The sequence below is a fragment of the Chanodichthys erythropterus genome, chromosome 22 (genome assembly GCF_024489055.1).
Source record: "Chanodichthys erythropterus isolate Z2021 chromosome 22, ASM2448905v1, whole genome shotgun sequence".
Lineage (NCBI taxonomy): Eukaryota > Metazoa > Chordata > Actinopteri > Cypriniformes > Xenocyprididae > Chanodichthys > Chanodichthys erythropterus.
The window spans coordinates 4,419,194-4,435,090 of NC_090242.1; the positions used below are offsets into that span (position 1 = coordinate 4,419,194).

The 15,897-nt window shown below is 37.8% G+C and overlaps 1 protein-coding gene across 1 annotated transcript; it reads right to left on the reverse strand.

Moving 5' to 3' along the window:
• Positions 1-466: 466 nt before the first annotated feature.
• Positions 467-15,081, reverse strand: stc2b (stanniocalcin 2b). Its single transcript, XM_067375664.1, has 4 exons — positions 10,672-15,081; positions 6,688-6,830; positions 6,259-6,470; positions 467-3,577 (listed from the first exon to the last, which is right to left on the reverse strand). The coding sequence occupies exons 1-4, from the start codon at positions 10,814-10,816 to the stop codon at positions 3,202-3,204; spliced, it is 876 nt and encodes a 291-aa protein (XP_067231765.1). The 5' UTR covers positions 10,817-15,081; the 3' UTR covers positions 467-3,201.
• Between the last annotated feature and the right edge of the window lie 816 nt (positions 15,082-15,897).

The window sequence follows — 15,897 nt, forward strand, 5'->3', positions numbered from 1 at the left end:
TGATCCTTCAGAAATCATTCTAATATGCTGATTTGCTGCTCACAAAAAATTCTTATTATGTTTTGCTGCTTCATATTTTTGTGGAAACGATGATGCCATTCAAACATTTGTGGTAAGATAATAAAAATAGATAAATGAATGCTTTTATTCATCAAAAATGCATTAAATTGATCAAAAGTGACAGTATAATGTTACAAAAATGTCTATTTAATAAATGCTGTAATGATTTTGATAAATAAATGTAATAAATGCAGTTCATTGAACTTTCCATTCATCAAAGAATCCTGAAAAAAAGTAACACCATTTCCACAATTTTTTTTAAGAAGCAAAAATGTTTTCAACATTGATGATAATCATCAAAAATGTTTCTTTAGCAGAAAATATATCAGAATGATTTCTGAAGAATCATATAACACTGAAGACTGGAGTAATAACGCTAAAAATTAAATCATATTTTACAATATATTCAAATAGAAAACAGTTCTTTTAATTTGTAATAATATTTTTTTAATATTAGTTTTTACTGTATTTTTGATTAAATAAATGCAGCCTTGGTGAACAGAAAAGACTTCTTTCAAAAAAATGTTTCCAAATTTTGACGTACTGTGAATGCATCCTTTTTTCTTTCTTTTTTTTTTTTTTTTTTTTTTTTTTTAAATAAATATATATTTTATTCATTAGGGAGCCGCTCACATGACGTGGGGAAAAAATATGTATATCAAGGTATATCATTAACAATTTGTTTTCCATGACTTACAAATACATGAGCATATTTTACTAATTAATTTCCTCATTTTAAGTAAATCATGTGTACGATATAATTTATTCCATAATTTTATTAAATCATGGCCACGTTGTAATAATTTGTTCACGTCTTTTAGTTAAATCAAAACGAATTAGTACATCTTCTTAATTTGAGGACACAATATGTTGTGTGGGGCTTCGTAATACATATATAATTCTTTTCTTATTTTGGGGTGACACGTGACCCAAACATGTTTCTGTGAGCTTCACCCAAATGGCCAGGCTTCAAAGCAGACAAATACTGAGCTTATGGAATGATGTCATCACAAAAACACAAGGCCGGTTTTTGTAATAATGCTATTGAGGATTGCAGCCTGACAGACTCCCTCTAAGCATTCTGAAGAGTCTGCAGTCTGAGGAATGCACTTAGTCCACAATCTACAAATACATATCCAAAGGGTGAAACGCCTCTGAAATATTGCAACATTTTTGAGACTCCTATCAAATACTGTACCAGTCCATGTTTTCACAGAATGACCGACGGCAGCTCTAAATGTAGCATCGCATTAAAATACCCTGTCATCGCTGGTGCTCTTATAGAATCACTGGAGACTGCAGCTTATTTGTCCTTGAGTGAGGCAGGGAAGGAGAGCAGTGAAACCAGCCTTTTGTGCACTACAGGTCAAAAGTTTGGAACAATTTCTTAAATGTTTTTAAAGAAGTCTCTCACCACGAATTAAAAGTATAATAAACAGTATTATTGTAAAATATTATTACAATTTAAAATAACTCTTTTCAATTTGAATATATTTTAAAATGAAATTTATTGCTGTGATCAAAGCTGAATTTTCAGCAACATCAGTCTTCAGTGTCACATGATTTCCATAAAAATGGAAAACTTTTTATGCGTTTGGCCGTTCATTTACACGACAACGGCGTTTTGGTGGCCTGAAAATGCTAGTTTTTGAAAACTATACCGTTGTCATCTCCGTGTAAACTGCAAAAATGCGAATCTGTGAAAACGGTGATGTTATGCACATGCGTATTACGTTTTTAGTCCATCCACCATATTTTTCATCCTGTTTTCTGTGAATGTGCGAGACTTCCGATTTATTAGCCACTATAGGGAAATAACTAAAATAATTTCAAAGCGTACTGTAGTAAACTGATAAAATAAGGTGGATAGGCCCGTAGTCTTTTAGTTGTTTGCGCGGATCCGTGTGAACGGGGATAGTTAAAGCTGATCTCAAGGCAATTTGTGCATATTTTACGAAGTGCCTAATTTGTACGAATTTGTACGACCTCACTCGTATGAGTTCGTACAAATGACCGACCCCTAACCCAGCCTCTAAACCTAACCGTCAAAATCGTATGAATTCATGCGAATGAGGTCGTACAAATTCTAAATACGAATACAAATACGAATTGGCCACCTCGTAAAATACGTACGAACTGGTCGTGAGATAGCGCTGCAAGGCATTGGATAGTTTCGATAACGTTGCTATTTGTACAAAGAAAAAACTTTTCCGTTTTTAATACACCGTTGTTGTGTAAACGTATCCTAATATGCTGATTTGCTGCTCAAGAAACATTTCTTATTATAATTAATGTTGAAGACCTGGTACACCTACCCATCAACGATTTGTAAGATTTTTTTTAAACAAATGAACACTTTAATTCAAAAAGTACACATTAAATTGATCAAAAGTGACAGTAGAGATATTTAATATATTACAAAAGATTTCTATTTCAAATAAATGTTGCTCTTTTGAACTTGCTATCAAAGAATCCTGAAAAAAATATAGCATGGTTTCAAAACTGCTTTTCAAGCTTAAAAATAATAACCATTATTAATAATTTAGCTCCAATAACAATGGGTAATAATTTAGCAGCAAATCAGCATATTAGAATGATTTCTGAAGGATCATGTGACAATAAAAAGTAATGATGCTGAAAATGTTATATTTTAAAATATATTCACACTTTAATTCAGCAAGGACACATTAACTCTCCCCTTTAAAAGAAAACAGTTCTTTTAAAGGGGTGGTTGATCATGATTTGACTTTTTTTTTTTACTTTAGTTAGTGTGTAATGTTGCTGTTTGAGCATAAACAACATCTGCAAAGTTATGACGCTCAAAGTTCAATGCAAAGGGAGATATTTTCTTTTACAGAATTCGCTGTTTAAGGACTACAACAAACGGCTGCTAGGGACTACAACAAGCTTCTTCCCGGGCTAGTGACATCACTAACCTTAAAATTTACATAAACTCTGCTCCCGAGAACTCGCAACAAAGGGGGTTAGGCCATGTTGGGCTGCTTTAGAGGAGAGGAAGAGTTGTTGTAGTAGTAAAGTGTTGTTACCATGCTGTCATTTTACGCCGGACTGGACTGCATTATTCCAAACTTTTGACCTGTAGTGTAGGCTATGTGTGGGCTAAACGCACCCATCTTCCCTTCACCTCCTTTTGGTGGCATTCAGAGACCTCTTTAGCTCTTTTTCCGCATCAGAGGCATTGTCTTGAGGACCTGAGGACTGATGTTCATCTTCATCTCCTTTTGTGAGCGTCCAAACTGTTTCCCCATCAGACTCGGGGAGAAGCAGGCTCGCAGGAGGAAGGGAGTTGCCGTTGGCTCCCGGTGGGGTGGTGATGTCTGGGACAGGGGCGAGGGTGGAACTGGCCTGGTTCTCCACCTTTCCAAGGGCACAGAGACTCAGACTCCCGCACAGAGCTCCCCAGTTCTGCTCGCACTGAGTTCGTATTCGTCGGCCGATGGCGACGCGCACTTCCTCGCCGCATCCCAACAGGATGTTCACCAACTCCACGTGAGGCCTTTCGGTGAAGGAGAGGAGAGTGTTAGGAAAAAAAAGCCACTGTTACTCGTGTCTGATATTGAAGTAGGGGTTTGTGAAATGTATTGTCTACGATAATATTGTATTGTTGTTTAAATAATTTGCTGGCATTATCAAGTATGTCACACAGTCTGAAAAGCATGTACGCATGCCGTTTTTTTCCCCAAATATCAGCATGATTGTAAATGTGACATACGGTATTGACTTTTAAGTTTTAAAATTTACATTTTTGACACAATATCGTCTGTTTTTACTCTATATCTCGCCAACGAAAATAGTTGCAACTGCTGTGCATCGTCGAGAAATACGTAGTGGGGTTTTGTTTCTGAATGAATCAGCATTTTTGAACAAATAAATGGTTCACTTGAATTCGTTCCTGAATGAATCGGGCATTTGAATGAATCGGTTGAATGAAAGACTCTAGTTGACATGAGACGGAGTTTGCGATAGTCTTTTTTTTTTTCTTATTGTGACATATATCTGAGTGAAACAGCTTTTCGAACAATAAAAAAAATGAAGGCCGGCACTTGATTTTGTTCTTTGGGAATAGATTGGATGGTTGTGGTTTGCTATTGGTGGATCTCATGTGAGTGACAGGTTGCCCCGCCCTCGCACCAGTAATCACATCATCAGAGAAGAGATGTCGCTGCAAGAGGGAGGGGAAGTTATTTTGATAAATCATTTATAATAAACTTTGTAATATTCCATTAAAAATATATAATTTTCATTTATCTCATTTATGCAGTTGTAATTTCAGTGTAAATAAATCTAAATACTACTTTAGTTGCAGCTTCTGTTCCACTTCTGCATTGCAAAAATGGATTTAGTTGATACTGATTTCATTTGATTGGTAACAGCCTATAGTGTCTTATTGATAAAAATGTAAGAATTTGACAAAGATGAATGCATATATCTGATAAGGTTAGAAAAAATTGTCCTTAAAAATAAAGGTTTCATAGAGATGCATAGAAGAACCATTATTAATTCCCCAAAGAACCTTTCAGTGAACAGTTCTTAAAGGGTTATTTCACCCAAAAATGAATATTCTGTCATTAATTACTTACCCTCATGTCATTCCAAACCTGTAAGACTTTCGTTCATATTCAGAACACAAATGAAGATATTTTTGGTGAAATCTGAGAGATTCCTGTCCCTCCATAGACAGCTACGCGGAAACTTTGACGCTTCAAAAAGTTCATGAAGAAATTGTAAAACTAATCCATATGAATTGAGTGGTTTAGTCCAAATTTAAATTTAAATTTAGGTTTTTATTCACATATAAACATTGATCAGTGAAAATAAACAGAAGTTCAACCAAACCTGCTTGACCCGCGAGAACAAACCTTTTGCGGAAGCTCAAACATGCTAAGATGAACCTCGTTGGTTCTCGATCAAGCAAACATGCTTGACATTTACCACAACTGATGTGCGAGTTGATGAATGTTTATATGTGAAAAAAAGCCTAAATTCAATCTGTTCATCATATGAAGCGATCATTTCTTTTCAGAAATTTTTTGACTAAACCTCTTGATTCATATGAATTAGTTTTACCATCTCTTTATTAACTTTCTAAAGCATCAGTGTCAAGTTGATGATACAATGGGCAACTTTTTGACCAATGTTGCCGAGCAATGTTGCTTGGGCACTTTCCCATTGAGAATGAGCAACAGTTTCTATCTGGATACTTTCCACTGCCAGCGAAGAAAAAGAGCGTGAACTTATATATTTTTACGCTGGCAAGTTGTCATGTGTCAACCCAAAACAGGGAATTTACTTCATTTAATGCTTAGAATACCAACAGATGTCACTTTTAATGTACCTAGCCATCGAATATTTTTAGTTAAATGCTAAAAAGACGTGTTCCATGTAACGTCTGCAGTGGTGTAGAGAGTATGGCACGTGAAAGTAGCTTTTGGCGCAATCAACCCGGGTTCAAATCCACCTTTTGCCAAACTCGCTCTTCTCCTTTTTCCCATCATAAATCAGATCGGAAAGGCATTTATATTTAATAAAAATTAAAAACAATATTTGAAAGTTGAAATAAAGGGCCTAACAAGTGTTTAATAATAAAGTATTTATTGGGTTGGCAATAGATTTGCTCCTCTCTATTTAGTTTCACCAGGTTGCCCGTTGACGGCAACACTGCCCAGCAACATTGCTCAAAAAGTTGTCTCGTGAATCATCACCTTCAGTTGTGTAGCTGTCAATGGAGGGACAGAAAGCTCTCAGATTTCATCAAAAAGATCTTCATTTGTGTTCTGAAGATGAACAAAAGCCTTATGGGTTTGGGTGAACTAACCCTTTAAAAGAAACACTATTTTTTTTCTTAGTGTGAAGAACGTTTTACAACTCTACAGAAACGTTTTCCACTATAAAGAACCTTTTGTGTAATGGAAAGGCTCCATGGATGTTAAAGGCTCTTCATGGAACCATCAATGCCAATAAACAGGCCAAAATCCCTGGAAATCAATTAAGGTGCCAAATATCACAACTTAATTCTGTGAACTAACCACCACATAGAATACGAAGAATATGAAAGGTCTAAACCAGAAAAGACACCAGCACAAAAACAAAATATTGTCTAATTATCATAAGCGGAAAAAGTAGCAGAAAATCATTTTTTTTTGTCAATATTGCACAACCCTATACTGAAGGACTCACCCTTTAGGAAACAGGTCCTTGAAGTGGATCATCTCCACCATGACGTTGACGTTCTCCCTCACAGCGGAGCAGAGGTTGTGTTTGATGTAACACTCGCGCTGCAGCTGGAACACCATCTCTTTCACGGCCAGACACTTGCGGCTGACGCAGCTGAACTTGTGGCGGAGTCCATGAGCCATGCACTTCAGCGCGTCTTTGATGAACGATTTTCCCTGAGGTGATGCATAAGTCGTTCATCAACCCATGCAGTTAATGACAAAATGCTGACCAAGATTATTTCAGCTCAAGTATGTCTAATGATATGGACATTGTGAGCGAACTGTCAGCTCTCACTGGAAAGCAGGCAAGATACGACTCCAATGAAGTGCATTTCAGTGTACATATTGCCTACCGAATATTGGGATGTGAGTGAATAAGTCAGGAACGTACCTGGGAGTCAAATTTGCCTGCGTTGTGGAGGAATGTCATGCAGATGTCATGTAGTCCGCGGATCTCGCAGGAGTTGTTGTTGAAGCACTCGAACATCCCGCAGCCCACATCACCCGCGTTCACCAGACACTGCTGAATCTCCGCTGGAGAACGGTTGAGGGAGAGAGAACACTGAGTGTTCACAGTACAGTTTTTAGTAAGCTGCCTGACAGTGTTTCAGTTTTAAGGGATGTATGTGGGCCATTCCACAGAATGGGTGCCATTATCCCCCAGTTTCTCAGACTTAAGCCTCGACAAAAATGCATGTTTGAGCTGTTTTAACTGAAAGCAACGTATCTTAAAATATATCAGCGCCATTGTTTTGTCACAAGATGTACACCAGTAATGTTTTTTTTCTAAGGCACATTTATAAAAACTACTTAAATGTCTTAATTTAACTAAGGCCTAAACCTGGTTTAATCTAAGCCCTGTCTGTGAAAACAGGCCAATATGTACAAATATGCATGAAAATTAAAGTTCCCCTGTAGTCAATAATTGTATCCCTTAAAACTCATCTTTGATCACCAAAATGACATATTTTAATGTTTTTCATCCAGTGAAAAAAATTCTTCATGCCTTAAAATAGCTTGAATGTAACTCTACATGCCCCATTAAGTATATGCAGATCTATGAATATGCAAATTAGACCCGCCTTCACTTACACCAGCAAAGAGATCCATTCGGTCAACTTACTGAGGTAAACGCTGCACAATGGTATTGCTTTTTACAACGTTGGACACATAACGATAATTAATATGATTTTATGCCTTTTGTTTGACTACATTATCAAACAGCTAATAATGTGCTGCTAATGTTACAAACCATGTTCCCGTTCGCGAGTCAGACGGCTGCCTTCCGAACATGAGCATCCTTAGAAACAACTCAGAACGTCAGTAGAGAAAGGCATATAGTTCATCATAACATCGTAATATACATCATACACCCGCTATTTTTCATATATTAGCAGAAAAAATATCGGGATATCCTAACTTCTTTTGAGAGTCGGTTGCTTCATGTCATGCCATGTTGACGTGATTGGCTCATCTTTGATCACCAAAATGACATTTTTTATAAACATTAAACATTTATTAAACATTTTTTCTATGAAAGATTTATTCATGACTTAAAATAGCTTGAATGTAACTCTACACCCTTGCTTCATTTAGTACACGCTGATCTATGAATATGCAAATTAGCATATCCGCCTCCACTCACCCACACCAGCTCAAAGATCCACTCGGTCAACTTTATTTTAGTAAACAGTCCACAATGGCAAGTGGAAATACTTGTTAAATTCAGCCATATATATTTGAACCAGAAACCGATTCAGTACAAGAATAGAATGGAGTTTGAGTGCGAACTGCACTGTAAGAAAAAAAATATGTGCAGAAAAACTGAAAAGGCATTATTCGTTAATTTACAGGCATTTCCTTTAACCATTAAAGGGCACAATGCAATGCATTACTAAAAATACAAAAAAAGTCAATACAGAAAATTCCTTCATATTAACACTGCCCAATTCATATTTTTATAGTGTGGAAGTTCCAGTGAGTGGTGAGATATTTTGCTAATAAAATAATTGTGGCAGAAGAACGATGTGAGGATGTTATGTCTGGTCTCTTAGTATCATCTCAGTGAGCTTTTATTGCATTTCATGCATGCACAATAAGGTGATTTAAAGGAACAGTTCACCCAAAAACAGTTAATTCCCATAAATTCCTAACCCTCACGTCATCCTAGGTGTCTGTGACTTTATTCTTTCAGCCAAACACAATCAGAGTTATATTAAATAATATCCTGGCTCTTCTCAGCTTTGTAATGGCGTTGAAGAGTGCCAGGGTTTTTGAAGCTCCAAAAAGTACATGCATTCATCATAAAATTAATCCATATGACTCCAGTGGGTTAATAAATGCGTTTTTGTAGATCTATTCATTTAAGCATTTTCAGACATTTCAGTGTAGACAAGCAACTAGTGTGGACAAAAACTGCATTTTTTGGACACGTGGACGTAGCCTCAGTTGATATATTACTATATAATTCTATTCACTTTGAAGTTCCCCATTGGCAGAAATGGCAGGGGCCCCCTAAAGCCCCCTGTACTCAGACCCACCTTTCCCCACACTAGCAAAACCCCTGCTGCAGGTCTAGTTTTAGTTCATGAAATGGATCAAATGTCAAAGACAATATGCTGTGGGGAGTGGGGGGGGAGCAATATGGCTAAGGGAAATATGCATGACGTCATTACAATATGAATTTAGCCAAATTCTACTTATCAGGTCACAGAACAGTGTAGCAGTAGAACTATAGTAATGTGTGATTTATTGTGATGGACGTGTGTTTTAGACTCATAATCAAGGTTGTTCATTTGACTCTGAGTGATTGGGACATGTGCATGTGAGGGATGCATGACAATCTGAGTTTTCTTATGCAGACTCACACGCTACCATCTCTATCACCCATACAAAAAACCTTTCTGCATTTTTACTTTATTTATTTATTTATTTATTTATTTATTTATTTTTTATACAATTTCCTTTATTTTTATAATGTAACTATGCTTTCAATTTATTACATATTATTAAAGACAAGTGAACAGTCAGTAAAAAAAAAGAACAAATACACATTACAAGGATAGATAAATACAATATAACTAAGTTACAAATAAAGTAAGGTCTATTTGTGTATGCAGGGACTTCTGGGAATGTCCTTTTACTGTTTTTTCACCATATATTATAAGGTCATTCTACTTGCTAATAATAAAAACCATTTATTTTTTCACTGTATATGGTAAGGTAACTTAAAGTTAATGTTTTTACTGTAGCATTTTTACCACATTTTTCTGTAATTCATTTTAAGGGGTAAATTATATAAATTCTTTGATTTTTTTTTTATTTTATTTTTTTTTTTGTGAAGATTTTGATATTTTGAAAAATTATATTCAACTACACCACACTGGGTAACAAGAACATTTTTGGAAAGATTGTGATTGAGAACGTTCAAAATAATCATAAAGTTCTATGTCCATTATGTTTGTGACACTGTCTCGGTGTGGACTTTGGTAAGGTTCAAATGCAGTGTTCTACATTTATGTTCACCACGTGTAAATTCTCAGTGAAGCTTTATGATAGTGAATGTTTTTATAACAATTGTAAACATTTGCAGTTAGGTGATGTAGTAGAACGTTTTAAAAATGTTCTAGAAGCCATGCCACACTTGCAATTAAATAATGATGCAACCAAAATGAAATATGTAAATAAAGTTTTAAAATTCCTATCTGTTTTACTACCACAACAAAGCCAGATCAAATGTTTCTGGCTCGTTTTATTATCTTTAGGCCTACATTTGAATGCAATATTTCAGAAACAGAAAATACTAAAACAACAATGCCACATTAAAATATTTCTGAGGTAGATAGCAAAAAAAAAATTAAAAAAAAAATAATAATAATAATAATAAATTTAATATATGACGACAATAATGCCATCATTAAGGTGTACAGGTAGGGCAAAATTAAGAAAAATCAGGAGAAGAATTATGGTATGCCGGTTATTCAGATTATATATAACCGATCAGAAAAATAATAAAGTGTCACATTTGATCTATGTTGCTTACTATACCTTAAACACATCGCGTCGCGATGTGACGTGCCAACAACGTCAAAACAACGTTTCCACAACGGTGTAAAAATACATATTTATTACATAGAAAAAACCTTATGTTATCTGTCATATTAAGTACATGTGGTAAAAAAATAAAAAAAATAAAATAAAAACGTTTTTAATGTAGCTGTGCTGACCGGTGTGACATAATCTGGAGATAAGTTGTTTGATAGAACATAAAAGTTTCATACAGCTTTAACACCAACAGTTCAAACAACCACACGCACATATGAGCTGTTGTTGATTTTCTGTGAATGCACTGCGCAAAAGCCCTGTTAGTGCCTACCTGTGTTCTGCAGAGAGAGTCTTCTCTTCTGGATGTTCAGCGATCTCTCTTGTGAGGTGTCATGAGCGCTGCTGGAATCAGTCGCGTGTGTTTGCCGCACCGTCAAAAACAATATCAACACTCCTATAGTCAGTTGCACACGCATGTCTCGTGAGGATGATGATAACGCTGTTCAAAACTGCGAATATCTTCGGATCACTGAAGCATTACCATAGAGATTGAAGCACATGCGGTGGAGGGAGCAGCGCAGACGCGAAGTGAGAATCGGGGGGGTGGATGCTGCCTATATTTCCTCCAACTCATGTCAGTTTGGATGAAGGAGGTGAGCAGGTGCTGACCAATCAGAGACACCGGCTACACGACAGCACCGTGCGTCCATTCGAAGTTCAGAGAAAATGTAAAATATGTATATATGCATATAAATGAATAAATAACAAATTATCTTATTATTAATACATAATTCGACAATATTCTGTTTTCTAAAGACTGGTCTATAATCATGTCATTTTTACGTTTCTCTTTAGGTTTATACATCTTACACTAGTGGTGGGTAGAGATACAGATATGTTATATATTTTACAGATAATATTGTATACATTTCTAACAATTTTTACTGTATAAATGGGTCTTTAAACATAATTATATTATTATAATTAGCATTATTACTATGTTATTAGTTAGGAAAGGGGCCCCTTGCAAAAGGAACATCATATTTAGGGGTCTGTGGCATCAAAAAGATTGAAAACCCCTGGTCTATAATACAGTTTCTATGCATGGAATAAAAAGTATGACAACTAGCCCTGGTCTCCACTAATATCAGGGCTATGTTAAGTTTCACTGTGTTTTGGTTTCGTTTTCATTGTTCTCTGTCACTGTTTTCCTGAGTTCTTGTTGCTAGTTTGTATCCATGGTTTCTGATTGAGTTACGCACCTGTTTCTTGTAACGTTAATTATTCCTGTGTGTATTTAAGCCATCAGTTATTTCTGTTCATTGTTCGGTGTCATCTTTTGTTTGCATGTGGAAAGTCTCTTGTAGTTCTTCTGATCGTTTATCTTAAATAAAGACTGTTACTTTGTATCTCCGGTGTTGTAAATTTTGCAAGGCCACACCATCACCTGACAGAACACCGAAACTCAAAAAAGGAATATAAAAACAGCTATGGATATACTTGTAGTTCATCTGCTCCTGCTTGAGCAGGGGAATCGCTCCTTCAAGGATCACACAAGGGATTTTCTCAATCTGGCATGTCTCACCCACTATCTCAATCACTCGGTTTGCGTCTGCTTCAACACCAGTCTCAATGAGCGGCCGATGGCACGCCTGTCTGTGGAAGGTCTTCAAGGGAGCTTCGCTGAATATGTGCAGGTCACCCTATCCCCACTCTGGGCCCACAGCCCAGCCAGACGTTAGCCATGCCCCCCATCGACCAAGAGCCTGAGCCCACTGCAGACTCCGAGCCCACTACGAAGACAGCACCTGAGATTACAACTGAAGCCATTTTTGTCCCAGAGCCCGAGCACCACAGAGAGTCTGATCAGGTACGTAAGCCAGCACCAGCACCCGTCGAGGAGGGAATCTTAGTGGAGTATGACATCTTGGAGTGGAGCCCCACCTATTCTCCCGCCACTGAGGGTGAGCTGTGCCTGGTCCCAATACAATTAATTGGTGAATTGGAAAATATCATTCCCCAAGGTCTCCCATCGGTGCAGGTTTCGCCCAGCTCCAAGTCTCCTGTGTCTCTGATGGTTACGTCTAGTTTCAATATCCTTCATCAATGATGTTCCCACCCAGCCTCCCTCTCCCACCCCCTCTGCCAATGATATCCATTCTTTCGTCCCCAACTACGCTGGCTCCTTTTAGTCCCTTGGCTCCTCCTTTGGTGGCTCTGCTCTGCTGCTTGGATCTGTCTCGGGCCTTCCTGTCTTCAGCTCCACCTTGGTGTTTGGATCCCCTCCCTCTGCCTCGGGTCGCCGAAACCCGTCACTCCACCTCTGACCATCGACCAGTTGGCTCTTACCTTCACACCTGGGACTGTCATCCTTATGGCTCCACCGGGCTCCCTCATCCCTCTGGCTCCACCTTGGTCAGCCATCGCTCTGTCTACACCATGGACTTCCGGGCCTTTGGCTGCGCCTTGTCCCTCCACCACCTTTGGCTCTGTTGGGCTCCTCCTTCCCTCTGGCTCTGGCTCCTCGCTCCCTCGGCTCCACCTGGGACCATCGTCCTTACAGCTTCACCGGGCTCCCTCATCCCTCTGGCTCCACCTTGGTCAGTCATCGCTCTGCTACGCCACGGACTTCCAGGCCTTCGGCTGCACCTCGTCCTACCACCCCTTTGGCTCCGTTGGCTCCTCCTTCCCTTTGGCTCTGCCTTAGTCCTCAGTCCCGTTGGCTGCGCCTCTGTCCTACAGCACCCTGGCTCCACCTCGGCTGCTCATTACTGTGGCCCCGCCTTGGTCTCCAGGTCCTTTAGTGTCGCCCTGTCTCCTTGGATCTGCCTGGGTCTCCACCTCTCCCAGCTTCGCCTCCATCTTCAGGGTCTGCCAGGACTTTCAGTGAAGGCTCCACCCTGGCTCCTCCCTCTGTCGGTTCCACCATAGCGTTTTCATCTGTACATCATGAGCTCTGCACCCACTTCCAAAGCCACCACCTGTTGGACTGTTTACAGCAGGAGGATGTACCTTCTGGGAGGGGTAGTGTAATATCAGGGTTACGTTAAGTTTCGTTGTGTTTTGGTTTCGTTTTCATTGCTTCCTGTCACTGTTTTCCTGAGTTCTTGTTGTAAGTTTGCAACCATGGTTTCCGATTGAGTTACGCACCTGTTTCTTGTTATATTTATTATCCCTGTTTGTATTTAAGCCTTCAGTTCATCCTGTTCATTGTTTGGTGTCATCTTTTGTTTACGTGTGGGAAGCCTTTCTATTCTTTTGTAGTCAACCTGTGTTAAAATAATAATATTAATTAAAAATGTATTTAATATTAATAGATATTAATAATATTTAACTTCTAGTTAAATAAAGACAGACTTTAACAGACTTTGTATCTCCTGTGTTGTGCATTTTGGAAAGTCACACCATCGCTGTAACGCTGTCTTGGGTTCTGATTGCTCAATACAGTGTTCCAGCTATGCTAAAAATCCATGATATAGTAACAGCTATGACAAGAAACACCTGTTCAACATATTACTGTGCAGCTTTTCCTCTCATATTATGAAAGATTTAACAGCATTCAAAGTAAACTTTGTTACTACTACATATACACATTTTAAGAAAAGGTTTGTTAATGTTTCATTGTGTGTTGTGTTACCTTATGAATGAACACTCTTAGTTTGGCACACTCAGGCAATATGACCCGTTTTTAATGGTGCTTAAAATTATATATTACTGATACATGTTTCATTCAGACAGAGCTGTGGACACTTAACCAATGTAGAATTAAAATGTTTATGTATTTCCAAGCCCAATCTTTTGTCTTGACTTACTCTGTAGGGCATACACCCCCCCGTAATTCGCACCGTAGTCATATGATCACACAGTAATGCAACCTCCAGCTATCAGGTGGCAAGTACACATGTTAAATCTATTAGATGGACCTAATGGGATTTTCACATCCAGCCTCAATTAGTCAGATATATGACCCAACAGTGCTGCAACCTCCCGAGACTCAGGACAAGGATTTCCCATTTACATTTTCAGTTATTTCTATTTATTACAAAGTTTGCGGTTCAAGAAACATATTACAAATATATTAAAATTATTTTACCATTTAAGATGTATTTATTTTACTTAATTATTCTTAATAGTTCTTAATATTATCATTAGCCACACACCCAGTCATTTGCTCATCGGAAAGAATGTTCTGGGCTGGCAAGTTTTTAAACAGACCATTCCTGGAGATATAAAAAATATATGACCATTATTGTGGGGAAAAAAAAAAAAAAACAACAGCTAAAAGGTACAGTCGTGTGGAAATTCAGCACCGAATACAATGAAAATCAACCAATTTACCATCCCATCCTTCTATTAAGTTACATTCTGCTGAAACCATAAATCAGAGAATATTTTTTTTTCAGGTCACAATTTTACTTACGACAGAAAAAAATCTTTCTGCAAAGCATTCAATTCAGATCAAGTTTATTTGTATAGCGTTTTCACAATACATATTGTTTAAAAGCAGCATGCATGTTTCAGTGTGTCAAAGAAATGTCCATAGTGCAGTCATATCGGCCACAGCTATAAGATATGTGGTTTGTAAATGTCAAAATTAACATAGGCAGTAATCATAATGATTACAGTATTAGGATAGTATCTGACTGTTTTGTATGTTGATCCAAAGTTGGCATCGAAAGTATTTCATTGTAATTTCTCCCTGGAGTTATTGCTCATTGCAACAGGGCATAACTTGCAGTCATTTCTCAGCTGGATTTTTCCTATTTACCGAAATGCTATTGACAGTAAATTATCACACTAAAACAGTAACGTAGTCTAAGAGAACTTGTGAACTGAATGCAGTTTTGTGCCATGAATCAAACTTATTTACCCCATCAAAGGCAACGCAAAGGGAGTCGCCGCACTGTTTTGCTTGAGGTGAATAACGGATGATCTGTTTACCAAGATCTATTTATTCATTCTGCTGGAGCAGTGGAGGAACACGAGGTGAGAGGCAGTTGAATGCTTTCACTGGGGCCTCCTGCCAAACCAAACATATCCCCTTGGCATCCTTACATTAGTGTCAATGGCTTACATCCATAATATGTTAGTGCAGCAGCTTTAGAAATGAGACCCCAGCTGAGGAGGAATGGCAAGCTGATTATGGGCTAAATTTGGCACAGAAATGTGCTCCTTGCAGGCTGAAATTATTCTAATTGTAACCACATATGATTTACTTAATATCAGTTATTTTAATGACAATATTTATCACTGTGGTTGACTGTTGCATCATCCCAGGGTGACATGAACACACTGAATGGCCTATAATTATCTGAAAATATATATGGCTTTGTAAGAACTGTAAAACAAGATTGCATGTTTCCAGAAAAAAAAATGACATTGGGGAAAAATTCTAGTCAATATGAAACCCATTTTACTTCTGTAATTGTGTAGTGCAAGAGGATCCTTGGAGAATGAGGGAGATCTCCATTGGGAATTGATTGGACTGTGAAAAGTGTGCATTCTGCACTAGAATACAAAGAGGTGGTTGAAAAATAAGAGTGATTTGTGATAATCA

What these genes read in the sequence shown, in the direction of transcription:
- stc2b (XM_067375664.1), bottom strand. Translation starts at nt 10,816, where the DNA reads ATGCGTGTGCAACTGACTATAGGAGTGTTGATATTGTTTTTGACGGTG. An exon ending in ACTCTCTCTGCAGAACACAG is followed by an intron (nt 6,831 to 10,671) that starts GTAGGCACTAAC and finishes ACCGTTCTCCAG; the next exon opens with CGGAGATTCAGCAGTGTCTG. An exon ending in CAGGCAAATTTGACTCCCAG is followed by an intron (nt 6,471 to 6,687) that starts GTACGTTCCTGA and finishes GCATCACCTCAG; the next exon opens with GGAAAATCGTTCATCAAAGA.